Source organism: Natrix helvetica (assembly GCF_964273705.1).
Source record: "Natrix helvetica genome assembly, chromosome: 6".
NCBI lineage: Eukaryota > Metazoa > Chordata > Lepidosauria > Squamata > Natricidae > Natrix > Natrix helvetica.
In genome coordinates this window covers 16,782,181-16,810,021 of record NC_138553.1, presented here as the reverse complement: position 1 = coordinate 16,810,021, position 27,841 = coordinate 16,782,181, and the positions used below count along the sequence as shown (strand labels likewise).

Here is a 27,841-nt window from a genome sequence, read left to right as displayed (position 1 = left end):
TGTTGTAACTTGGAACAGTTGCTTAGCGACCGGTTGTAAGTTGAGGATTACCTGTGACCCCTTTTTTAGGAAAATGAAGCAGCAGGGGTGTCAAACTCAACTTCATTCAGGCCCGCATCAGGGTTGTGTTTGACCTCAGGGAGGCGGGGTGGGAGTGGCCAGCTTGATGTCAATCATGTCAGGGGCGCCTGTAGTGGCCCGAGCTTTCTGCCAGCGAAAACGGGCACATTTTCGGCTGTGACAGCCTCCTGCAACCTTCTGCCAGTGAAAACGGGGCTCAGGAGGGCAGCAAGTGGGCCAGCGCGTTTCCAGGGTGACCCTGCAGGCGAGATCTAAACACCCCACGGGCTGGATCTGGGCCTTGGGCCTTGAGTTTGACACCCTTGTGATACAGCTATCTATGTTAAGCAAATAGTCCAGAATGGTTCGCAATAGAAAATGATAAAAAACAACAACAACATAAACTCAAGTAAAAATACAAACAATAACAAATACAAAAACCAATAGCCAAGCCACCTCATCGCTTAATTTTGGGTCTCAAACTCACCTACATGAGGCTCTACCAACAACCTGGCCCTATATCTGTGACAAAAGCCAGGTTTTACAACCTTCTGGATGTGCAGCATGTTCAAAGTCATCTAAATCTTAACAGGTTTGCAAAACATTTTTTTAATATTCAGAATGTTTACTTTCTTCTACAGTGCAGAGAATTCTGGATATTTCGCCATTGGTGAAATGCATTTTTTTTATTACCGGTTCTGTGGGCGTGGCTTGGTGGGTGTGGCAGGTGAAGGATACTGCAAAATCTCCATTCCCTTCCTTGCCAAGGTTGGAGACCCCTGTCCTAGACCAACGTTTTCTCCATCTGAGCAACTTTAAGATGTGTGGACGTCAATTCCAAGAATTCCACAGCCTGTCGAAGTTGAGCAATACTACCTCAGACCTTTTAATATGGCTTGTTTAAGGACACCCTGCCATTTTATTTTACAGCTTAATGTAGCTTTCCTATGTAGCTACTTAATTTGTTTACAGTGGAGGTGGTAGGATGGGGGTCCAATACATCTGGCAGCACATCTGGACTCGCTTTTAAAAGCTGAAAAAATGGGATGTCTTTAGGAAGTACCATCCTCACCAACCATGGTGACAGTAACAGCACTGATGGCTTAAGTGCCATCAGGTCAGTGGCAATTCTTAGCCAGCACATTACTTGCTCCTCTACTTTAGGTTGCTGCTCAAAGGGCCTCTTCTAAGGATTAGAATTGTTAATCAACAGAATTGGATCGCTTCTCTTTCTCCTCCAGAGGAAAAGAAAAGGAATAATGTCAACCCTAACATTTCAGGAACGAGCATTTTACAGTCTTTCTGGAATGGTTCATTCAATCAATCAGGATAGAGTTGGGGGCGTCTTCAAATCCAACCCCTGTTCTAGTCCAGCCCTATACCATTTCAGACAAATGAATGTCCAGTCTTTTCTTAAAGATCTCCAGTGAAGAAGCACCTACGACAGTGATGGCAAACCTTTTTTGGCTTGTGTGCCAAAAGTGGGGGGAGTGCAGAGGGGTTGTGCGTGGTATGCCACACCCATAATGCTTTGCGCACGAGCTCAGCATGCATGCGCGCAGGACCAGTGCTTCCCCCATTTTTGGCACGCTTTTTTCGGCCCCCCCCCCGGCTCCAGAGGCTTTATAGGAGCCTGAGGAGGGCGAAAACAGTCTCCCCAGCCCCCCCATAGGCCCTCCAAAGGCTTCAGGAGCTTTCCTGAAGCCTCTGGAGCACGAAAAACCGGCCCTACAGGCAATCCGGAAGTTCGGGAATGGACTTCCGGTTTGCACATAGGGTCATTTTTTGCCCTCCGGAGCCTTCAGGGAAGCCTCCTGAAGGCTCTAGAGGGCTAAAACTGGCCCTACGAGCAAACCCGAAGTATGTTCCCGAACTTCTGGTTTGCCCGTAGGGCCGGCTTTTCGCGCTTCAGAGGCTTTAAGGAAGCCTCCAGAGGGCAAAAAATGGCTTCAAAAGGACAGGGCAATGCCTCGCATGCCCTGATAAATGGTTCTGCATGCCACCTGTGGCACACATGCTATAGGTTCGGCATCATGTACCTACAACTTCTGAAGGCAAACAGTTCCACTGGTTGTCCCAAAGGTGCATTTTTCAAGAGGCAACTGAAGTCTCTGGTTTTCCTTTGAAGACGTTTCGCTTCTCATCCAAGAAGCTGAAGAAGTTCTTGGATGAGAAGCGAAACATCTTCAAAGAAAAATCAGAAAGTCTAGTTGTCTCTTGAAAAAAAAAACACCTTTGGGACAAACGTGACCTGGATGACTGATAATCTCCATAGACACGTTCCACTGTTTAATTGTCCTCACTGTTAGGAAGCTTCACTTTAATTCCAGGTTGCTTCTCCCCTTGATTAGTTTCCATCCATAGTTTCTTGTCTTGCCTTCTGGTGCTTTGGAAAAAAAAATGAGCTTAATTGGACTCCAGAGGATGATAGAGGACAGGAAGGCCTGGAGAAACATTGCCCATCGCGATGGGCCGGACACGACTTCGCAACTAACAAGAACAACACAAAGAAGAGGGGGTCCAATTATTTTTCCAAAGCACCCGAAGGCAAGACAAGAAACTATGGATGGAAACTAATCAAGGGGAGAAGCAACCTGGAATTAAAGTGAAACTTCCTAACAGTGAGGACAATTAAACGGTGGAACATGTCTATGGAGATTCTCAGTCATCCAGGTCACGGTTGTCCCAAAGGTGTTTTTGTGACCCCGTTTCTTTGTGTTGTTGTTGTTGGCTGCGAGGTCGTGTCCGACCCACCACAACCCCATGGACAACGTTCTTCCAGGTCTTCCTGTCCTCTACCATCCTCTGGAGCCCATTTAAGCGTAAGCTTCTTTGTGGCAGCTCCTCAAATACTGCAATACTGCTATCATGCCATTCATTCCTAGTCCTTCTTTCCTCTAGAGTAGTCATATCCTAATCCTGCAATTGTTCTTCATGTTTTTGCCTCCAGGCCTTTGAGCATCTTAGTTACTCTTCTCTGCGCTTTTCCCATCTTTTGTGTGTGTGTGTGTGTGTGTGTGTGTGTGTGTGTGTGTGTGTGTAACCTGACCAAAACTGGCTGCAAAACCTTTGGTTTAGAAAAGCAACGCTGACCGCCTGGATTGGATTTCTATTTGCTGGCAAGGAGCATCGGTCCAAAGGGAAAGTAGCGAGTCTGAACTTTTTTGGGGGGTGGGGTGGGGTGGAGGGGGAAAGCGCCAGCCACCCCGCCCCTCCCGTCCCAGGTCCAGCATCCAAGCAGGGGAGGGCCGGCTGAGCATTACGCGCGGAGCATGCGCGCAGGGGTAGGAGGGAGGGGAGAGGGACGGGGCGGCGGGAGGGCTGGGTAGGTGGGAAAGAGGCGGCCGCTGTTTATTTGCAGCCGGCCAGGCGGAGCAGCGGCAGAGCGCGAGCGGCTGGCTCGCCTGCCTTTCGGGGCGATGCAGGCGCGGGGCGAAGATGAGCTCGGGGACCGCTCGGCGGAGCAAGGCAGTTAGCCGGGCGGGTGTAGCGGCCGCCTTCACGGGATGGGGTCGGCGAGCGGGAAGCGGAGCAGCCGAGCGCCGCTGCCCCAGCCGCGGTGGTTAGCTCGAGCTGGCCGGCCCGGGCGTTGCGGGGCTGCGGCGCTTTTGGCCGCCCTCTGCTACTGGAACTCGCTGCAGGGCGAGTTCGTGCACGACGACGTGTGGGCGATCGTCAACAACCCGGACGTGCGACCGGGAGCCTCGCCGCTGTCCGCCTTCTCCAACGACTTCTGGGGCAAAGGCATGGGCGAAAACACCAGCCACAAGTCTTACCGCCCGCTCTGCATCCTCACCTTCAGGTAAGCCGCACGCCGAGTCTCGCAACGCACCGCGCGCGCGGTTCGTGGGAAAGGCTGAGGCGCTGCAGACACGCGAACTCTGCCGCGGAGGACCTTACAATCGGCGACCGGAGTAACAGCTTATGTAACAGCTTCCGTCTCTTACAGTTCAGGGTATGGTCAACGCTGACCCGACTATCTGCTCCGGGACAATCACTCCCTCCCTCTTGGGATGCCTGTTTGGGGTCCCGATTTCTTAGCAGGTTGCCTCACTAGACTGTGAAGTACTTTTAGTTTATGTATTTATTTTGGGCTGTCAAGCATGTAGGAGAAAACAAGTACAAGTATGAACGTAACATATAAACATTCACGTGTAAGCAGGAATACGTCTGTACCTAAGACATGAGTACAAATAAATGGGGACAGTAGGACAGGGACCTGTAGGGCATGCTGGTGCGCTTATGCGCGACCCCTTTATGGACCTCTTAGGAACGGGGTGAGGTTGACCAGGGAATGGAAAGACAGAGAAGAATCTGAGTATTATAAAGTTTGGAGGATATGGTGTAAATGGCTACATGTAAAACTACTGTATTAGAATTATGTAATAGCTACAATAATGCAACAATATATTTGCAAATATTATTACAACCTAAATGACTATATAATATAGAATATTAAACTATAGAAAGAGAACCTATGTAAATAGGAAGGATATGAATACCCATACGGAAAGGCTATAATGAGTGGGAATTTGTGTTTTGTTTTTTAATGTTTAAATATGTTTAATAATTTTTTTTTAAGGAAAAGGGTGAGGTCCATGGTGGACCATTTAAGGTTAAAGTTTTGGGGGGTTGAGGATGTAACAACAGAGTCAGGTAGAGCATTCCAGTCACTCTGTTGCTGAAGTCGTATTTTCTGCAATTGAGTTTGGAACAAATATTTTGTTTTTTTGTCATTGAACTATCCTTACCTTTCATAATTCTGTTTGTGTTTGGCATTACCTTTATTCCTAGGATTAATTTCTTTTAATTATTCACTGCAGTGCCCATTTTTATTTATTGCTGAGCCCAAGTAATCACTGCCTTCAGTTTTTTGGTTTTCAGCTGAAAATCTAAGGACTAAATGTTCAAGTTAACATTTATTTATTTAGTTGTTTGTTTGCCAAACATGTACAAGACAGTAAGTATAGGAATGAACATAAACATGAACAAAGGACGTAAATACAGATTAATGGGGACAGTAAGACAGGGATGGTAGGTATGCTGGTGCGCTTATGCACGCCCCTTTGAGGGACCTCTTATGGGGTGAGGTCCACAGTAGACAGTTAGGGTTTGAAGCTGTAACAACGGAGTCGGGTAGAGCATTCCAGGCATTGACCCCTCTGTTGCTGAAGTCATATTTTCTGCAATTGAGTTTGGAGCAGTTTACCTTGAGTTTGTATTGATTGTTTGCCCATGTATTATTTTGGTTGAAGCTGAAGTAGTCATTGACAGGTAGGACGTTGTAGCAGACAATTTTGTGCACTAAGCTTAGGTCAGACTGTAGGCGGTGCAGTTCTAGTTGTCCAGGTCCAAAATTTCAAGCCTGGTGGCATAAGGGATTCTATTGCGAGCAGAGGAGTGGGGTACTCTTCTCACCATCTACTTACCTCCTAACTTTTAAAGTCTTTTGGTTTTGGGGTCTTCTCTTTAAGACCCGCCTAGGAGGTAGCTGACACTTGTCGACGTAGAGAAGATTTGGAGCCTGGGAATCACTCAGTTGCTGTCTTGCCAACTTCATTCCTAACTGCGATTTCTGGAATGGTTGCAGAGAAAGCAGGGAGTTTCCTTGGACACACCGACCCAGCAAATCGCCACAAACTTCTCCATCCTTGGGTTTTCTCAAGGGAGGTGCGCTCTGCACATGGTTGGGGGACACTGTTTTCCTCAGCCTGCTTTGCAAATCTTCCCCCCTTCTTTTCCCAACACTAAATGGGCACCAGGAATGGAGAAAGTAAAAGACTTGTTGGCTTTGCACTATAGATCAACTGACATCAAAGCATCTTGTGCATTTTTTAGGTGCAGTTGGGAAATCCCTACCTAAAATTGGGATTGGTCATTATGGATACTCAGATGAGATTGGAGTGGGATGTATAGAATAATACGTTCTGTACAAATGTATAAAAAACATTTTGTACGTTTTACACAAATGTGTAGAAGAGGCTGGATGGAGTAACATAAGAGGGGTGTATCTATGAAAGGAGGAGACAGGTCTACCTGGAGTAAGTCAAGGGTAGAAAATGTTGACTGCAGAGAATGAAAAATGTTGACTGCAGAGAATGAAAGGAAGGGAAGGGGTCAACTTTGTACCTGGCCATTGGGATCATGAGGGTTGCTAGCATAGAAATTTCTGTCTTGCTTTGAATGTAAATTGGGAAAAACACCCTGAGTGGCACAGAAGAAGTGCGTTATGGATGCTATTGGCATCCATAATATAAGGTTGGGCTAAGGGCAAGCTCAATGCCTCTCCCTGATGCCTCTTAGTCAATCTTCCTGTAGGTTTATTTGCTGCCCCAATTGTGTTGTCTCTGACTCCCCTCAACTCAGTGCTGGTGTGAGAGGTAGGACCTTTGCTATGCTCACAGAATACAGCTGAACCACATGCAGTCTAGTTGTGTTGTGTGAACCCAGCGTACATGTTCAATCTGTGCTTTTGTTTGTATAACACACCGCAAATTATCCAACCACATTTTTAGTCTACATGCAAACACTATTCCAGAGAGTCCATATGTATTGTACAAACCCAGAAAATTGTGTTTGGCGTATCTAAACATGGCTATGTTAGTGATAAGTGAAAATGTCATGTTAAGGCAGCCTCTGCTTCACCCAGACTTTTAAATTGGATAATAACTTAATAGCTTAAGAGGGCTGGAGCTCTTTTGGGTTTTTTTGCTCCCTCTTTATTCTTTGTTTCTGTCCCAGAGTTGGATAAAGAAGAGTTCTTTTAAGAAATGTGGTGACCTTTTCAGAAGCATTGTGTGGCCTTGAATATTTTCCTTTGGGGAGACTTTTCTAAAAGATTAATGTCATTGTTTATTTTCTCTTTGTATAAAGATTCTTATCCATTCCCCCTTAATGCCAAAGTAGCCCTTCCTTTCCCTTAATTTCCATGGCTTACTGTTTGTGCCTCAGAGTCTCTGATCTGTTTTCCATTTGTCTTCTGGAGTCATAATTTCTAAGCACATTATTTTTCTGCCATTCTTGGACCCGTCTTCATTTTTAACACTTGCCCACAGCTGCCTCTAAGGGACGTGGTGGCTCAGTGGCTAAGATGCTCAGCTTGTCGATCAGAAAGGTCAGCAGTTCGGCAGTTCGAATCCCTAGCGCCACATAACGGAGTGAGCTCCCATTACTTGTCCCAGCTTCTGCCAACCTAGCAGTTCGAAAGCATGTAAAAATGCAAGTAGAAAAATAGGAACCACCTTTGGTGGGAAGGTAACAGTGCTCCGTGCGCCTTTGTCACTTAGTCATGCTGGCCACATGACCACGGACCTCTTCGGAGAGCGCTGGCTCTTCGGCTTTGAAACGGAGATGAGCACCGCGCCCTAGAGTCGGGAACGACTAGCACATATGTGCGAGGGGAACCTTTACCTTTATCCTTTTTTTAAAATCTATTTTTCAATTGCTTTCCCAATGATTCCAAGCCTGGAATTTGATTCTTTTACCACATTTACATACTGGATTGATAGTTTCATTGAACTGTCCATTGTAATTGTAATTCCTTCCAAGCTGTTCATTCCCAACTCGGATTCTATCTATAAGAATACCGCATAGGTGCAATTTGCATTTTTGCACCAACACGTTTCACCTTGCATTAGGTTCCTCCGAACTACATTTGAAGACCACTGATCTGGTTTCAAGAGATACCAAAAAGATACCCTTGTTATCCTTTCCAACACCATAAAATAATAGGGGAAAAAACATTTAAAGGAAGTGGAGCTGGATCAGGCCAGAGGGTTCAGGGAAAAAAAATCTAAACGATTCCCATGGACAAGATATTTGGGTAAAAGTTCAAATGTACACCACTGGTCCCTTCTATGCTCTTCCTCCTCAGTTCCACGATGCAAACTGAAATGCTGCAGGGCGCGCATAGAGGGAGCTTTTGTTTACTGACTACCTTGTCCCAAAGGTGCTTTTTCAGGAGGCAACTGGGCTTTCTTGTTTTTCTTTGAAGGCGTTTCGCTTCTCATCCAAGAGGGATTCGAATCGCCAAACTGCCAACCTTTCTGATCGACAAGCTCAGCATCTTAGCCACAGCATCCTCTAAAACAGCGGTTCTCAACCTGTGGGTCGCGACCCCTTTGGAGGTCGAACAACCCTTTCACAGTGGTCGCCTAAGACATGGGCACACGCTTCCCTCTTCTCTCTGACAGCCGCCTGGCTAAAAAGCCATCTCCCGCAGCATTTTTCCCTGGGGGGCTCCGCAGAACATCCCAAGACAGATGCCACCACATCTGCCTTCTTCAGGACAGGTCCTCTTCAGAAGGACGAGGTCCCGCTGGTCCCCTTCGCATTCCTCGCCTTCCAGCCACGGCCCCACGCCGTGGAAAACATAGGCACGCGCAAAGTGACTAAGTGAGTTTCACCACATTTTGTGCAACTGTGCAACGAGTTGGATGCCCCGAACAATGCTCTGCTATTTCACATTGTGCATACTGTCGCAAAATGAAGCAATGTAGTTTACTGTTGTTATATTAAGACTGTTACCCATGCTACATTATGCTTCAAGACAAAATTTCATTTATTTGTAATTAGAAATAAATATTTCACAATATATAATTGCATATTGTTTTTGTGATTAATCACTGTGCTTTAATTACGTTCAATTTGTAATAGTGAAAATACATCCTGCATATCAGATATTTACATTACGATTCATAACAGTAGCAAAATTACAGTTATGAAGTAGCAACGAAAATAATTTTATGGTTGGGGGTCACCACAACATAAGGAACTGTATTAAAGGGTCGCTGCATTGGGAAGATTGAGAACCACTGCTCTAAAAAAGGATAGTACAGAGCTAAAAAAATACAGAGCACAACAAAGATGATTAGGGGTCTATCCTATAAGGAAAAGAATACAGTAGTTGGAGCTCTGTAGTTTGACAAAGGGGAAGCCAAGGAGAGATAGTGGTGTGTTAGTGAATGCATGGCATCAATAATGAGAGAAGGTGTTCTTTTTACAGGGTAGGTCAGAGCTGGAGATCATACATTGAAACTCAGTGCAGGGAGATCCAGGGTTGAGAGAAGGAAGGGTTTTTACACACAACACATGTGGCTGTGGGTATTCTACTATATCTGGGGGTTTAACATCTTTGGTTCTGGATGGAATTGCACTGCCCCAGATGGACCCGGTACATATTCATGGGGTCTTCCTGAACTCACAACTCCTGTTGTTGTGAGTGTATTTTGGACATAGTCAGTGACAGCTTCATGCAGAATCAGCTGCAGAGTAGCAGTTTGCTCTCTGGTGGCAGATAGAAAGCCTGCTCTACCTTGGGGAGCAATAGGCAGGGCTAGTAAAATCATTTTGTAAAAGTGCAGGTAAAGGTTGCATTCACTAGATTATCGTTGAGATGGAGATGAATCCTTCAATCAACATGGCTTTGTCTCTACTTCAGTCTCAGCCTACGCATTTTGAGCTCACTTAGTCTTTTTTCCCATCAGTATCTTCTCTCAGGTACAGATGGGTTCACTTGTTAGAAGAAAGGGAGATACTTTGGCTCTACAATCATATTTTCACAAATGTTGTATAAGTGACTGTTCTTGTCTCTTAGACCATGACTCCTGGTTTAAACCATATCTTACATTTCCCACATTTCTCCAGGACAGCAGTAGACACGAGAAAATTAAAATGGTGGCTCTAATAATTGGTACTTCTCAGAGGGGCAGTGAGGGCAGTGGCGTAGCGTGGGTTGTCAGCACCCGGGGCAAGGCAAGTAATTTGCGCCCCCTAAAGCGAGGGCGGCCCGACTGCAGCTGCCCCTGGGTCGGCATCAGTCAAGTGAGGCTCTCCATGCTGGCCTCCTGCCTTCCTCCCGAGGAGGAGCTCGAAGGGCAGCGGGAAAAGGCTCGACTGAAGGGAAGCAGGTGCCACGGGGGTGGGAGGTGCACCGGGGGCTTCGGGAAGGCGCCGGCTTCCCGGGGCGCTCCAGGCGGAGCGGGAGGACGCGGTGGCGTTGCAGCGGCGGGCAGATGGAGCGCAGCGCCGCTCTCCTTCGGCTCCGCCTGGAGCGCCCCGGGAAGCTGGCGCCTTCCCGAAGCCCCCAGTGCGCCTCCCACCCCCGCGGCACCTGTTTCCCTTCAGTCGAGCCTTTTCCCGCTGCCCTTCGAGCTCCTCCTCGGGAGGAAAGAGACGGCCACAGTCCGGCAAAGGGCGGCGCAGGGCGAGTCAGGGCGCCCCCCCAGATGTTGCGCCCGGTGCGGCCGGCCCCCCCTGCACCCCCCACGCTACGCCACTGAGTGAGGGGCATAATCCTTGGCTTCTGGAATATGATTGTGTCTCTCATCAATTCACAGTTGGTGATACAGTCTTCAGATTTATTGAAGAAGGGAAGCTATATTGGTGTTCTTGCAGTTAATTGATCATGCCTCTTGAATTCATTTGTTAACAGTACTAGAACTTCACTAGTAATTAGCAACTGTGTCAAGGATCCATAGGAGAATAAAGGGGAGGCAGATACAGGTAGTCCTCGGGTTACAACCATTTGTTTAGTGGCCATTCAAAGTTAAAACAGCACTGAAAAATGTGACATGACTATTTTTCACACTTAACAACTGTTGTAGCATTCCTATGGTTACATGATGGAAATTTGGACGCTTGGCAACTGGTATGTATTTATGATGATTGCAGTGCCCAGGGTCACCTTTCGTGACCTTCTGATAAGTAAAATCAATGGGGAAGCCGCATTCACTTTGCAACTGTGTCATTAACTTAAGAACTGTGGAAAGAGAGGTTGTAAAAAGGGGCAAAATTCACTTAACAACAGTCTTGCTTAGCAAGAAAAATTTGGGGCTCAGTTGTAAGTTGAGGACTCTGTGTGTGTGTGTGTGTGTGTGTGTGTGTGTGTGTGAATGTGAGAGAGAAAGAAAGAGAGAGAGAAAGAGACATAGAGAGAAAAAGGGAGTGGGAGATTTAACTGGAATTTTTCATTTCTCTGATTTATTTTTTCTTATGCCTAGGGAACTGATTGTTTATTTTATTTGTTGGCAGGAGAAGGAGGACTATTTTTTTCCCTACACCATGTACTAATTACTATTTCTCTTTCTTTAAAGGAGAATTGGATTTCTATTTTTGGCACCTCATCAGACTTCTTCATCCTGCCAAAAAGCATGCTGTTTTTTAAAAACAAAATACATAATGTGCATATTGAGACGTCTTTTCTGTAGTTTCAGCACCACCAGGATAACATCTGGGCAACAAGAACCTGACTGGGCATTTGTATCAAGGTTCACTGTGTACAATAAAAAGCAAGAAAGATACCACAAAAAAAAAAAATCTTAGGTCAGAAAAGCTAATAGGAAGAGATTGCAGTTCTCTGTTTCTGATTGGCTATTTGGCAACTCATTTGCACTGTGACCATCTTATCCCCAGGAAGTTTTCTGGAATGAGAAATGATTTTTTTCCCTGAGATACGTCACTGTGTGACAAGAGCTTCCACAGAACACCGTGTTGCAGTATCAGTGTTGCTATATAAATAGAATACTCATCTGAATGCCGTCTAAAGTTTGCGGTCTTAATTAGGAAGGAAGCGCCATTAATGTCGTTGAAACTCATTTCCTATTTTTCTTTATCTTAACTGAATTTAAAGTGCAATTTCGTAGGCTGCCTATTGTGCCTTTGATTTCTTTCCTAGCTTCTTCTTTGGTTTGTTTTGATTCTTAGCAGGTTTTTCAGCACTCCATCCATTTCCTCCTTCTTTTCAAGTTCTCCTGTGTCTTTTATGAAGCCAGGTTGCTAAAACTTTCAGATCAAGTTCCCTACATGGGTCCCAGTGAATATTGTTGGTTCTCTCCAAAATACATGGCAAATTGATGTCTTCTTAAAAGATGTGAGAATTGCCTTAAATGTATGATTCTTCCAAGACCCAGTCCATCTTGCTCAATCATTTTATTTTGTCCAGTGTGAAGTATCCCTCACCATTTTCCTCTGTTCCCTTTCTTCCTTCCACTAAAACATAACTAGGAGATGCAGGGCTTTAATATTATGGCGATAATTTTGAACCAAGACAGTGGTGCTAATTGAATAAACAAATGAGCCATGGTTTTGTGTGATCCAGCCTATTTAGCAATTTTGGATCGAGTTTCTTATAGTAGTTCCTCTTTACTTCCTCATCTGAAAATTAAAAGAAAAAGATTGATTTCTACATCATTCCCAGAAAAGAAAAGAAAAAAGATTGTAATGGTATGTGGGAAAGACCTTGGGAGACAGGGCAAAGAGGTTCTGCCTAGGGAATGGTTAGATAAAAGGTAGCATAGCCCGCAATTCAGTGGTGGGATTCAAAAAATTTTACTACCCGTTCTGTGGGTGTGGCTTGGTAGGCGTGTCAGGGGAAAGATACTGTAAAATCTCCATTCCCACCCCACTCCACGGGAAGGTTATTGCAAAATCCCCATTCTCTCCTGATCAGCTGGGACTTGGGAGACAGAGAATAGATGGGGGTGGGGCCAGTCAGAGGTGGTATTTATCGGTTCTCTGAACGACTCAAAATTTCCTCTACCGGTTCTCCAGAACTGGTCAGAACCTGCTGAATACCCCCTCTGCCGCAGTTGGATAGTGGGTAGGGAAAGAGGGTCCAGAAAGTCCCTCCCTAGTTTCTTAGATTGTAAAGGAAATTAGTGTGTATATTTGGGTACTTTTCAGATTTGCAAGATTTTGTCAATGCAGCTTTATAATAGAGTTAACTTAGGCAGTCCTATTTTCTGTGTAGTCTACCTGGTAAGGGTGACAGAGGTTATGAGTTCTGATAGTAGTCCTGTCAGGTAAATCAGATTTAATTACAATTGTCCTTGGTATACTCAACTGCTTTGAAATTCATTGGATTTGGTACTCAACACATTTTGACGTGAAAATTTTGTCCCGGTACTCATTGTTTGTTTGGTGCTCAACGCACAAGCTAGAACTTGTCGATGTTGGCTGTCTTGTGGCTCACTAGACTATTTCTTATGGGATAAAAATTGTTTAATATTCATTGCTTTTGGTACTCATCGTGCTTCCCGGAACCAATTAATGATTACTGAGATAGTCCAAAATAATAGCATTTTGGAAGAGCCGTGTGTTTCTCTGCAATTCTCTATCTTCTCATGTTATTCACCACATCCATCACATTATTTCCGAGCATAGCAGGAATTAAGAGCCTTTTTCATTGTTCCAGGAGAGACAGATTTCATTCAGACTTTGCAGAAACAGCATAGAAACAGCTCCTGGCTGGACTAAGCAGGATTGGACCTGGTTAGCACTTGGATGAGAAACCAACAGAAAATGCCAGAGCTGTGGATTAGTTGGAAAATTGAAAATCATCCCAGAAGAAGGCAGTGCCAAGATACTTCCTCTGGTTGCTGGATCCGTCCATGAAGTTGTCAGGAGCTAAGGTTGACTTGGAGCCTTTACATTCAAATGCAAATAGGATCCATTTCTTATTAGTTTAATTTAAAATCATGTATCAATTACCTCCCATCATTTTATTGCATAGAATGATACCCAATTTATGTCTAGGTATATATTTTTAGGAGAAACCTTAATCCCCTGTTGGTTATCTTTGAGAAGTCCTGGAGAAGCGGGGAAGTGTCAAAACAGGAGAAAAGCAAAAATGAATCCCTTCTTCAAGAAGGAGAATATAAGGATCCCTCTAATTACCTAACAGTGAACTTACCAACACCTGGAAAGATGTTAGAGGAGATAATAAATTAGCCAAATTGCCACACCTTGTTTGAGAAGGATACAACTGTGATGGACAAGTGGAGTGGGTAGATAAAATTTAATTTGATTTCAGCAAAGCTTTTGACAGAGTTTCACATGGCATGTTCTCTTACAACCTGTTAAAATATGGCTTAACTAGTACTTCCGTTTTTTGTCAAAAAAATTACATGCATAGCTTCTAGGAGGCTTATGGAGTACTCCTGGGGGCGGGGGGGGGGGGCAAAATTGAGCAAAACACAGCCCTTTTTTCACTCATTTCTGTCTTCCCCAGCCCCCAGGAGCTCTCTGAAAGCCTTCTACAGGCTATGCATGGCCATTTTGATGAAGGGGGGCACGGGTTCGGGAGGCAAAAAATGCTGTATTCAGTGTATAAGATGCACCCAGATTTTCAGCCTCTTTTTTGAGGGAAAAGGTGCGACTTATACTCCGAAAAATACAGTATTTAGGTTAGAATTAGAAGGTTGCCCGATTGGCTTATAAATCATGCTTTATGGTTTAGTATGTTATGTAAATCCAGCCAATTGCGATTTATTCATTCGACTATGGATTAGCATATCTACACGGATTAACAATTAGCACAGTACACAAACTCAGAGAATATCAGTTGGTATGTATTCTGCCTTGGAATCGTTCTTGGATTGGAAAAAGACTTTTTATCAGACTTCAGAGTATTAATTGCTTGGCGTTACTTTCTTCCTTAAAAGTTGGTTTGATCCTTGAAAGGAATCTGACAGAAATACTTTGGTTTCTTATCATATCATATAAATCTATTGGCTTTTACTAAAAATTACGGTCTGGGTCAGTTTGGGTTGTGCAATTCCATCCAAGACGAAAGATGATAAATCCCCACAGCCACTTCGTCTTACCAGGGTGCAGTGGAAGTCTTTTGTCCACTATTCAGGCCCCTCACAGCCTTCAGGCACCACAAAAGAGCACCCACAGCACTTCCGGTTCCGGCTGCTGATGGCGACGGGCAGGTTCTGCTCGCCCCGCGCTTTCCCGGTGGGCCCCTCACTCCTTGGGGGGCACAGGACGTCCCGTAGAGGCTCCTGCCGGAGGGCGGCACCACGGGGGATCCTCCGAGTCGGCGGTGGCCGGGGGGCCCCCCGCATCGCCCCAGGCACTGGGGAGCATGATGGGGAGGCGCTCCGGTGTCTTCGCTGCGAGGCAGCGGGAAGAATAAACATTCAGAAGGACGCGGCGGCGGTGCGGTGAGGCGGAATCCACTCTCCATTCCCTTTGTGTATTCGAAAGAAATTGCCAGCTATTTAAAATCCTTTTGGCTTGGTTTTGAGAAGCGCGGCTGGAGGGAGGCGGATTTCCCCCCCCCTCGGACAGGCGGCTGTTAATATTTTTGCTCTCGGCCCTTGGGGGAGGAGGCAGGGAGAGAGCCAACTAATGATGCCACGCTCTTAGCAAAGGTGAATTTTGGATTTAAACTTATAATGGAATGATGATCTGGAAACTTTGGAAACTTTGAAACTCTTGTTATGCCTCCTAAGCCCGAAGCTGGCAGGGCAAGATGGCACACTTCCGTTGTCTTCATAAACAGTGAAAACTGACTCCACCTATAAAACTCCAGGCATCCGGTCTTTGTCTCCGTGCTACTCAGATAAATCTCTTGCTGTTTGTGACTTTTGGGACTCCCTGGACTGAAAAACTTTACTCTATTGCCAGTGTGATTAGAAAAATCCTCTTCTTCCTGGACCTTTTGTCTCCTGAACTCTCTTGGTGGTTCTACCTTTCTGACTGATCATTCTCTGTACTGACTGAACTCTATAATGTCACGTAAAAAACCACCTACTGGGAAGCCTGGCTTTGCTGCCTCTGCCCCGACATCTACAACAGTCCAGTACACAACCAACGATAACATCTCTGATGCAGCCCAAAACCACTGAGACTGAATTCCAACAAATGTTTCAACAAATTCTACAGGGACAAGAGGAGATTAAAAGACAACTAAAAGAGATGAAAGAAGAAATTAAAGAGAACCAGGACCAGATCAACAAAAACTCACAGAGACTGGATCTTTTGGAGGGTGGGACGGCTGAGATGAGGGAGGGGATGGAAGGGGTGCAGAAGGGGAACAAAGAACTTGACACCCAACAGATGAAAATAGAATTTGAGAGAATGTCCTTTTTTCCTGTACACCGCTTGGAGAGTCCAAGCAATGGTTAATTCAGTCTGCTTGCCCTTAGGACTGAGGAACTATTTTTCCTTAAGCCACACCTCCTCCTGGTGTGCTCAATCCCCCAGAATTCTTCCTCAGTCAGCCCGTTTGGACGTATTTAGTTAGAGCTCTGAGCTAAATTGATCTTTTTTTTTTTTGGCTTGGACTCTCTAATTGCGTTTAAAGTTTTTTCTCTAATATTCCCCAACCTCGTGAGCCGTTTCTCTCTTCAATTCTGCGACTTTCTTCAATAGAATCTGCACTTGAAGGCCAGGAGGTAAGCTACAAGGTGGTGGGGGGTGCCCCTCAGCCGATCCTCTTGGGACGGCTTCGGAGGCCTGCCGCTTGTCGTTTAAAACGGCGCGGCTGCAGCGGCGAGGTTCCTAAGTCCCCAGGCCCCTCGTTTGTTATTTTCGTCGAAGTTTTTTCGCTCCCCGGCCTGCTAGAGGACCTCTGCCGCAGGGAGGAGTGGGCGATCGTCGCCATTGCGAGGCGCGTTCGCCCCTCGCTCTCCCTTAGCCCCACGCTGTTGCGGCGGCCATTTTTAGGCGCGAAAATAGCGCGCCCAGCCATGGCCGCCATTTTGCATCAGCCTCGTTGTCAGGAGGCCGCTGGAGGTGGCAGGGCCTAGCAAGGGTTTCTCGGGCTAGGATCGCCACCTTCGCCATTTGTCTATTTTTGCGAGCGGCGCTGGTTCCTGTGCCATTCCAACGGTCATCATACCGGCTCAGGGAGGAGGCCTAAGTAAGCGCAGGCCTGAAGATTTTTTCTATAGTCATTCTCCTCCCTGCTTCTCCTGCGGAGCCTTGCACCTCGGTGCAGGCCCCAATCCTACCCCTGGGCCTCCGACTGGTGTGAAACATGGGATGATTTCATAGTATTGATTCGATTAATTGTATATATGGCAATTTTAACGATCATTTCGTTTTGTTTCCCATTACAGCACCCAGTCTATATCTATCCTTCTGCCTTATCATAGCCTTGCTCCATCTTGTGTGGTCATTGACTATGGACCTGCCCAGTCCTCCCGATTCCCAAGACGCTAGGCCGAGCCTCTCGCAGGCCCCTAGCAAGGGTTCCTCCTCTTCGGGGAGTGGGGGTGCGGGCAAGAGTGGTGGGGGTAGCTCTGGGAAACAGCGTTCCAGAACCCCTTCGGTAGCTGAGGCCAAGGATGCTGAAAGGCGCCAGCGGGCCCTTGACAAGCAATTCGAGAAGGCCAGACGCCAGGCAGACAGGGTGCAGTCCCTTTCAGGAGCCCCTCCCTCCCGGGAAGATCTCCAGTCGGTCCTCGCCGAGGAGGTGGAATCCCAGGACCTATCCCCTAATAGGTCATTTGCAGAGCCGGCTTCCCCGGTCCCTTCTTGGGCCTGTGAACAGGTTCCTCCCCCTGGGGATGCTAGCATAGACGATATGCAGGGTGAGGCTTCACCCCCCCTAGAAGAGGGCTTGGATCCCGATTCTGACTCCGAGGAGTTATCGCCCCGCATGCAGGAGCTAATGGCCCGCGCCATTGCCAAGGGCATCACGGAGGCCATGAAATTTAAAAGCCCTACCGCAGCGGCCCCTAGGGGTCCCAAGCCCGATCAGGCAGCTCCGCCCCCAAGCAAGCGTGCTCGCCATCCTTCCCTGGAATCCTCGGTGGTCAGCGAGGCCTCTGCCATTGAGGACCCTGACCCGGAGGTGCTAGGCCTCTCGGACGACGAGGACCTTCCCCCCGAAGCGCCCGCCTTTGCGGGTCTCTTCAAGCCCAGCCTTTTTAAATCGGTCCTTCACAAGGTCAAGGCTGCCACCAGGGTGGGGATCAAGCCCAAGCCGACCGCGCCGGCGGATGATGCCCCTCCAGCTAATCCCAATGCGGTCATGTTTGATGTGCCAGCGCCCCAGCAAGAGCTGGTTCCGGTCCCGGGGCTGTTCCTCGACTTAATCCAGCGCCAGTGGGCTCAGCCAGCCACGCAATCCTCTCCCAGTGGGGTAGATAGGAAGCTTTATACTATGGAGCCAGTGTTGGAGGACCTTCTGGCCCTTCCCACTGTCGACCCGCCCATCGCTGCGCTCACTTCCAACTCCTCGCTACCGGCCGACCTCCTGGAAGGCCTTAAGGCGGAGGACAAAAAGGCGGAAAAGGCGTGCCACAAGACCCATCTGGCGGCTGCCTGGGCCATCAGGGCCTCTTCTTCCGCTTCCTTTTTTAATAGGGCTTCTGTGATCTGGCTGCGCGAGCTCCTAAACAAGCTCCCGGCGGGAGACATCCGTCTCCACCAGGACGTGTCAAAAATAATCGCGGCCTCCCAGTATGCCGCTGACGCGTCCCTCAATGCCACCAAATTTGCCTCCAGGGCCCTCGGTTCTAACATAACTTCCCGTCGACTGATCTGGCTCCGACATTGGCAAGCGGACCAGAAAAACAAATGGAAACTGGCTTCCGCCCCCTTTAAGGGGTCCAAATTGTTTGGCGAGTCCCTGGATCCTCTCCTCATTGAGTCCAAGGACAAGAGGAAGATCCTACCTTCTCTAAATAAAAAGCAGGAACGTAAGGCCGCTCCCTACTCTAGGAGGCAGTCCTTTCGTGCCTCCGAGCCTTCCACCTCTGCCTCTTCCTTCTCTCCCTCTAATAGGTCCTTCGGCCAGCAGGGCGACAGGTCCCAAGACAGAGCGCCCTTTCGGGACAGAGGCAGGCAGCAGTTCGGCTTCCGCAAGTATAACCGCGGTGGGGCCTCCAACAGGCCGTTCCGTAAGTCAAAGTGACTGCCAGGGCTTGGCGCCCATCGGGGGTCGCCTACAGCTGTTCGCCTCCCATTGGGCCCAGAACACCGAGGATGCTTGGGTTCTGCAGACAGTCAGGGAAGGCCTCTCCTTGGAATTCCTGTCCCTTCCCCCTCGGACCTTCATCCGATGCCCTGTCCCGTCCTGCCCCCAAAAGAGGCAGCGTATGGACCAGGAAGTCCGTCATCTCCTGGACATCAGGGCCGTGGAACCAGTTCCCCAAGGCGAAGAGGGGAAGGGGTTTTACTCCATCCTCTTCCTGGTACCAAAGAACTCGGGGGGGTGGAGAGCCATCTTGGACCTCAAGAACCTCAACAGGCATATCGCCTACCGGAGGTTCAAGATGCAGTCTCTGCAGTCCATTCTGGCGGGGATTCGACAGGGAGATCTTCTCACATCTATAGATCTCAAAGAGGCATACCTCCACATCCCCATCCGTCCTCAGCACAGGAAGTTCCTGCGCTTCTATTATGCGGGTCGCCACTTCCAGTACAAAGCTCTTCCATTCGGCCTCTCGTCCGCTCCTCGGACGTTTACCAAAGTGCTGGCGGTAGTGGCGGCTCAGCTAAGACGCAGGCCCATAAGGCTCCAGTGCTACCTGGACGACATCCTGATCCAGTCGTCGTCCAGGCAGCAGGCCCTTCGGGATCTCCAAACCACTATGAGATCCCTCAGAAATCACGGCTTCACTCTAAACATAGAGAAGAGCCATCTCACTCCAACCAACAGACTTGTACACCTGGGGGCGGTGATAGATACCAACTTGTGCAGGGTTTTCCTTTCCCGAGACAGGTTGACCGGTCTAAGGTCCATGACCCACAAGGTGTTGAGCTTGAGGCAGGCTCCAGTGGTCCTTCTGTCGCAGCTGCTGGGAAAAATGATCTCCTGCATTTCCATCGTGCCGTGGGCCCGCCTGCATTCCAGGTCTCTTCAGTGGCTGCTGCTGCCGCACCAGAGGGCATCCAGGAGCAACTCTACCAGGCCGATTCGAGTTCCCCCGGACGTGAAGAGGTCTCTCCGCTGGTGGGTGTCTCCGGCCATCCTCAAGGGCCACCTATTCAAGGAACCCGAGAGGTTGATCATCACCACAGACGCCAGCCTCTCCGGCTGGGGAGCCCACATGGGGTCCCTGGTTGTTCAAGGCAAGTGGTCCCAAGTGGAATCCAGCTACAGCATCAACCTGCTGGAACTGAGAGCTGCTCGCCTGGCCCTGCGACATTTCAGCCGGCCCATCCATCGTCAACATGTGCTTCTGATGACGGACAATGTGGCCACCAAGGCCCACATCAACCGTCAGGGCGGCACCAGATCCAGAGCACTGATGAGAGAGGCGGAGTCCCTGGGACGCTGGGCGGAGCGCCATCTGGAATCCCTTCGCTCCGACCATATCTCCGGAGTGGACAACACACAGGCCGACTGGCTGAGCAGGACGACCATAGATCCTGCGGAGTGGAAACTGGACCCTCGCCTGTTCCACCAGATGTCCGACAGATTCGGGACTCCGGCCGTAGACCTGTTTGCGTCAAGGGACAACAAGCAGCTCGACCGCTTCTACTCCCGGTTCTTCACCCCGGGGGCGGAGGGGACAGACGCACTGCGTTGCAAGTGGCCCCGCGAGCTACTGTATGCCTTCCCTCCCCTGCCTCTCCTTCCTCAATTCATCTCCAAAGTCATCGCAGAGGGAGCAGAGGTCCTTCTCGTGGCCCCGCATTGGCCCCGCAGGTCGTGGTTTGCCGACCTTGTCCACCTGTCGGTGTCTCCTCCGTGGCGCATTCCTCCGGACCAGATCTCCCTCAGCCAGGGGGCCGTGATTCACCCAGAGCCCCAGTGGCTCCAGTTGGCCGTCTGGCACTTGAGGGGGACCAACTAAAAGACCAAGGCCTGTCGGAGGAGGTAGTGAACACCATTCAGGCGGCTAGACGCCCTTCAACCACTAGGATTTATGATGCGTCCTGGGCCGCCTTCGCCAAGTGGTGTGAGGAGCTGCTCATCGAGCCGACGACCGCGCCTGTTCCCAGAGTGCTTGACTTCCTTCAAGCGGGACTCAACAAGGGCCTGGCCCCGAACACCCTTCGACGCCAAGTGGCGGCTTTGTCTACTGTCTGGTCGGGCGACCACCTTTTGCCTCTCAGCAAAATCCCGAAGGTGCGTCTTTTCCTCAAGGGCGCTTCTAACCTTCGCCCTCCCACCGTTCATCGCTATCCTACTTGGCAGCTGTCCGTGGTCCTGCGGGCCCTCTCTGGCCCTCCATTCGAGCCTTTACGCACTACTTCTCTTCGATTCCTGACGCTGAAGACGGCCTTCTTGATTGCCATCACGTCAGCTCGCCGGATTTCGGAGCTGGCGGCTCTCTCTGTTCGCCAGGATCTGTGCGTCATCCACCCTGACAGGGTCATTTTGAGGCTGGACCCGACCTTTACCCCCAAAGTAAACTCATGGTTCCATAGAGCGCAAGACATTGTGTTGCCAAATTTTTGTCCTCATCCGTCGCATCCCAGAGAGCGATCCTGGCACAATCTTGATGTCAGGAGGGCCCTGAAGGTCTACATCGCTCGTACTGCGGAATTCAGGAAATCAGAGGCTCTTTTCCTCTCCTTCCAGCCCGGTTCCCTAGGGAAGAAGGTCACTTCCTCCACAATTGGCAGGTGGCTTCGCGCTTGCATTGCGACTGCCTATGAAAGTCAATCCAAAGCCGTTCCGCGCGGCATCACTGCACACTCCACACGAAGTGCTGCTACTTCAGCGGCCTGGGCCACCCAGGCCTCGATCCTGGACATCTGCAGGGCCGCTACGTGGTCCTCTCCTTCTCCATTTGTGCGACACTATAAACTGGACATTTTCGCCTCGGCTGAGGCGTCTTTCGGCAGGCGTGTGCTCCAGGCGGTTGTGTCAGAGACCGAATCCCGGGAGCCTTCTTCTGCCCACCCAGATGGACAATAACTTTGGTATGTCCCATTGCTTGGACTCTCCAAGCGGTGTACAGGAAAATGACCATTGGCTTACCTGAAGGGTCCTTTTCTGTACACCGCGGGAGAGTCCAACCCACCCTGGCTCTCAAGGCCGGGATTCGGGTTCCTCGTGTCAACAGTACATCATCTTGGACGCTTCGCTCCGTCCGCACGAACTGACTCCTTCAAAGAATTCTGGGGGATTGAGCACACCAGGAGGAGGTGTGGCTTAAGGAAAAATAGTTCCTCAGTCCTAAGGGCAAGCAGACTGAATTAACCATTGCTTGGACTCTCCCGCGGTGTACAGAAAAGGACCCTTCAGGTAAGCCAATGGTCATTACCTTAGATTCCAAAATGTGGTGGAGACAGATGATGAAGATATAAGGGACATTATGACAAGTATTTTGGCTGAATACATTCAGAAAGAGAAACAACAGATGGGGTGGGAATTAGATTTGGTTTATAGAGTGAACTCAGCCTATGCTAGAACACACAACGTACCCAGGGAGGTACACATTAAATTTCTCAGAAAAATCACAAGAGATGAAATTCTGAGTGCACAAAGGGGGCAAGCTTTGAAATACCAAGATAGGGAAATAACCATTCTGAAACAGATCCCCAAGAAAGTGAGGGAGAAAAGAAAAAGCTATTCGCAATTAGTGAAGAAACTATACCAGAAGGGGGTGTGGTTCAGATGGTTGATGCCTGAAGGTATGCTAATATTCTGGGAGGACACAAGAGTTAGAATTAATACACCCATAGAGGCGCAGGCCTTTATGGAAAAAAATAAAGTACTCCTAGACAAATCAGATGATCCTACAACAGACATGCAGGACACGGGAGGGGCCGGAGCTCTGCTGGCGGGGGGAGAAGGGGCAATACCAAGAAAACTCAGATCACAAAAAATGAGTAAGAAAATCCATTTGATATAAATTGATCAAAATTATTAATTGAATTTACATGCTGACTATATATTGTTATTTAGTATTGAATTTTTTGTAATTGTATTTTATGAGTATGGAGGGAGGGGACTCCTGCCGCACATTGCAACTGCCAAAATTTGTACCTTTCCTTTACCCCTTTCCTATATTATTTTTAAAAAAACCAATAAAACTTTGTTTTTTTTAAAAAAAGAGCACCCATAGCATCACACTACAGAAGTGGTATTCCTCCAGTTCTGACAGGTTCTGGAGAACTGGTAGCAGAAATTTTGAGTAGTTCAGAGAACCGGCAAATAGGCTGGCCCCGCCCGCGCTGCCTCCCAGCTGATCTCCTTTTGTTGCCCTGAACAGTTAGTGGGGTGGGAATGGGGTGGTTAGTGGGGTGGGGAGGGAATGGGGATTTTGCAGTATCCTTCCCCTGCCACTCCCACAAAGCCCCGCCCATAGAACCAGTAATAACAATTTTTGAATCCTACCACCAATCACACACATAATGCACGTTTGGAGTAACAAGCTCTGAATTGCATAAATGAGTTGATGTGTAATTGGCCCACTAGGCAATTGAATAACTGGCCTATTAACAATTTCTATTGTTTTTGAACTTATTTCCCTATGCAAACACTCCTGTTCTTCCCAACAGGTCTGAGGATACCTGACAAGAATAATAAAGATATAATTCTTTTCTGTGGTAATGGAAGGCATATATTGATTTTACTCTTTCATTCTTTTTGGAACAACTCTACAGGTAATCCTCCACTATGACTGGTTGTTTAGCAACACTTCAGAGTTCCGACAGCTTCAGATGGGGTGTTTTATAGCCCCACGTAAAGTATTGCACAACCCTACCTGTGGGTCACATCCCAGATGTTTGGCAATCTTCACATTTATGACTGGTTGCAGTATTCAGTAGTAACATCACCAGTGGTGGGATTAAATTTTTTTTACTACCAGTTCTGTGGGAGTGGCTTGGTGGGCGTGGCGTGGCTTGGTGGGTGTGGCAGGGGAAGGATACTGCAAAATCCCCATTTCTTCCCAATCAGCTGGGACTCGGGAGGCAGAGAATAGATGGGGGGCAGGGCCAGTCAGAGGTGGTATTTACCGGTTCTCCGAACTACTCAAAATTTCCACTACTGGTTCTCCAGTCAAAACCTGCTGAATACCACCTCTGCGCATGACCACAATGTATTTTGCTGGGTTTTGGTGTCTTTTTGCTGGTTTTTGCCAAAATCTCTCATTTATTTAGGAGAATGTGTTGCACTTATTATTGTGTGATTCACTTAATGATCGCCGTAAATATGATCATAAAATCAGGTCTGGTCATGGGAGTGCCTTGACTTGCAACCTTCATGACTTACCTCCCGAAATTCTAGTCCTATTTGTAGGTGTAAGTCAAGGACTTCCTATATTCAAAAAGTGTTATAAGATTTTCCCAAGCAATTGCCCTCCAGATGCACAGAATTTCAGTGCCTGCAATTCAGAACTGGAGTATTCTTCTGAATTCTTTAGTGAATAGATCTAGGTAGATTTTTTTTTTAAGTTGCTCTACAGCTGGGGGTTCTTTAATCAGGAAGATCATGTAAATATTAGGCCACTGATTTGTTTCAGTTGTTTTGTTAATCTCCAGCCAGATGCAAGTTGACATTGGCTGCGTAGTAAGTCCAGTTTGTTTAGCAATGATTTATTTCAGAGATGTTCACACTGAGTTCCAAATGCTGTAAGCTGCCCTTTAAAGTCTTAAAATTTCAATTTCTTTTTCTTAATATTTTTTATTTTATTTTCTCTTTCAAATTCATTCACAAATATACATTCTTATAGTTGCTATTTAACCTTTGTCTATTCATCATTAATTTCTATCATTATTTTTACAAATACAGTATATACAATACATTTTGGGTCACTTTCTTACCACCCCGTGCCTCCATCATATTTTGCAACAACCTTGCTCCTTCTATCTTCTCAACCTCCCTTCTCTGCCTTCATTTTTCTTCCTGTCCTTCCTCCTTTCTTCTTCCCCTCTCTTTCCCCCACTCCTCCCGTCTCCTCCTCCTTACCCTCTCTCCTACTCTTCATTCCCCACCCTTACCTCCTCTGCTTTACCCTTTCTTCCTTTCCCTCCTCATCCCCCCTCTTAAAATTTTAATTTCTAAAGTGACAAAAGAGACTGATTAAGATGGGAATATAATCATATTGAATATATTTAAATTTAGACATTTATAGAATAAAATAAGAATTAGTCTTTATGGTTGCCCTAATATATATATATATATATATATATATATATATATATATATATATATATATATATATATATATATTTTAAGCCCACAGCTTGAAGATGGCAGGTGTGATCCTGCCGAAACGTTGCAAAGACAATCTCAACCTTACACGGGAAAAGACCCGAATACAACAAAACCAGCATACCTACACCCGTGAAAATCTACGAAAACAAATATATATATATATATATATATATATATATATATATATATGTATATGTATATGTATATGTATATGTATATGTATATGTATATGTATATGTATATGTATATGTATATGTATATGTATATGTATATGTATATGTATATGTATATGTATATATATATATATATAACATATATATATAATATATATATATTTATTTATTTATATATATATATAAATATATATATATATTTGATGGGGGAGGAGGGAGGCGACCTTTTGCATGTCAATTAAATATCTCAAGTATGCCCATTAGCCCAGAAAATCTGGCCACTCTTGGTCAGTTGCATAAATCATAATTGGCTGGCTTCATATAACATGTTAAGTTGTAGTATCTAAATTATAGTGTCTCTGTTAAAAATCATATTAAACCCAAGCCAGATAGAACACACTGTGGCTTAGTGAAATAATTAAGACAGTCATTTCAGCAACCTAAATAAGGTTCAGGGCGAAACTATCTTTTCTTGCTTTTTACTGATAGGATTCCAAAGAGCTACCTTTTAAGACAGCTTGAAGAGAAATCCTTGGGAGCCAGAACTGTCTTGCAATTCCCATCCTTGACTTGTCATGTCTCGTTTATTTATACTTGCAGAGTTCTCTGCCTCTGGAGATACCTTGGAGCAATTGTATAAAATGAGTAGGAGCACATATCAACCAATGTGCTGTAGTGGTTAAGAATTTGGACTGAAGCCAAGGGGAATGAAAGACCACCCTCAGTTATGGAAAACATTTGGATGACTTTTGGCCAGTTATCATCAGTCCATGAGCTTAGGCATGACATATGAGTAGATTTTACCTTCAACGAGACAACCACTTGGTGACCAATCTTCCCTCTAATTTTTTTTCAGTGTGAGTGGGAAAATATAGTGTTTGAGCGGCACATTTTCATGCCTGAGCACCTGAATTTTTTTCACAGATGTCACCCAAGACAACAACGAAATCAGTGTTATTTGAAACTAAATAAAGTTATGTTTATTCAAGGTACCCGCTTAATTAAAAGTGTTATATAATATCAGTATCACTTATAATACTGCAAATCTGCAACATTAAAATACTTGTATAGTGTTTACGGTAATGTACACTGTTATTCACTGAAATAAACCTTCTGAATTTCTTTTCTTGATACAAATCAGCCCTGAGTTGCCTGTCACCATGGCGTTCCTTGCTTTGGCCTTACCGCACGTTGTTCTCACTTTGCCCCTCTCTCACTGTATTGTGTCCCTCCACCCCATTTAAAGGTTCTCCCACTTTCTTGCCACCCGCCCGGTCTGCCTTTACAGATTGGCTGCAACGCTTCGCCGGAATGAAAATTCGGCAGGATCGCTCCGACAGCGTGCAGCCAGAGGGGTGTGTGTGTGTGTGTGTGTGATAGGGTAATGAGCAGTGAAGAAGCTAGATATATCCGAGGCACCTTTTCCTCTCCCGCACGTCACCAGTGGGAGAGAAGGGGGATCTTAATCACGCAGGGTCTATTTTGCGTCTGGGCCCTAGCGGATGTGGAGAAGCAAGCCTGACCTTTTTTTCTTTCCTTGAGTGCCACTTTTGAGTACCCTCCCCAAAATGCAGCTCCTTTTCTGGGTCCAAAAGCAAAAGGGCTTGGAAAACACTCCAGTAAAAGTTACAATGTCTGAGCAGTCGCCCAGGCTCAGTTCCCACGGACTTGGCAGTGACATGCTCACCACTTGCTTCCCCCACTTGTTGAAAGAGTTCATTTTCTGGGTCAGCACATTGCACCGATCAGAGGCATTGAATTCAAATGGCACATTAATTACCCCAAGACATAAGCCAGAAAAATGAACTCTCTCTGTAAGCGGGGTAAGCAAGTGGTGAGCATGTCGCTGCTAAGGAAGTTCTACCAAGGGAGGAGGCAGTTGCTGCACCTGCATGCTCCTTCAAATTTCAAATTTCAAATCAAATTTTATTTGATTAGCCGCAACCCTCTCCCGAAGGACTCGGGGCGGCGTACAATCACAAGGATAAAATACACATAGGACACACATACATACGAAAAAACAAGGACAATTACATTTGTGCATGGAGGAGAGTAGACCTGCAAGTGAAAGACAATAAACACAGCTAAAAACACAGTTAAAACACAGTTTAAAATCCCCTAAATAAAATTGCTGAATTAAAAACCCCTCAGGAGCGTAACGAAGTTATGGTTGGGCCAGGCCAGATATTTGAAAAAGGTGGGTCTTGAGCTTAACACGGAAGGAGCGGAGGTCTGTAGTGGTCCTAATATCCGGGGGGAGGTCATTCCACAGGGCTGGGCCCGCCACAGAGAAGGCTCTGCTCCTAGGCGCCGCCCCATGGCATTGTCTAGTGGACGGCACCTGGAGAAGTCCCTCTCTGTGCGAGCGAACAGGTCGTAGGGATGTATGGGGCAGAATATGGTCCCGCAGGTAACTAGGTCCTGAGCCATGGAGCGCTTTAAAGATCGTAATCAAAACCTTGAAACGCACTCGATAGACCACAGGAAGCCAGTGCAGCTCGCGCAGGTGTGGTGTCACATGGGAGTACCTGGTGCTCCCCATAATCACCCGCGCGGCCGCATTCTGGACCAACTGTAGTCTCCGAGTGCATTTCAAGGGAAGCCCCATGTAGAGAGCGTTACAGTAGTCCAGGCGAGACGTCACCAGCGCATGGGTGACTGTGCGTAGAGCGTCCCGGTCCAATAGGGGGCGCAATTGGCGCACCAGGCGAACCTGATGGAACGCCCCCCTGGCCACGGCTGTCACATG

The 27,841-nt window shown here is 47.1% G+C and overlaps 1 protein-coding gene across 2 annotated transcripts in view; it reads left to right on the top strand.

Annotated features, from left to right (window-relative positions):
* The first annotated feature begins 3,433 nt into the window (after nucleotides 1-3,433).
* The window catches only part of TMTC1 (transmembrane O-mannosyltransferase targeting cadherins 1), a 186,416-nt gene continuing 162,008 nt past the window's right edge, over nucleotides 3,434-27,841 (top strand). For both annotated transcript variants that reach the window (XM_081958734.1, XM_081958733.1), the window contains exon 1: nucleotides 3,434-3,862. In XM_081958734.1, the coding sequence (XP_081814860.1) occupies nucleotides 3,567-3,862 (296 nt within the window). In that variant the 5' untranslated portion in view covers nucleotides 3,434-3,566. The remainder of the gene's footprint in view (nucleotides 3,863-27,841) is intronic.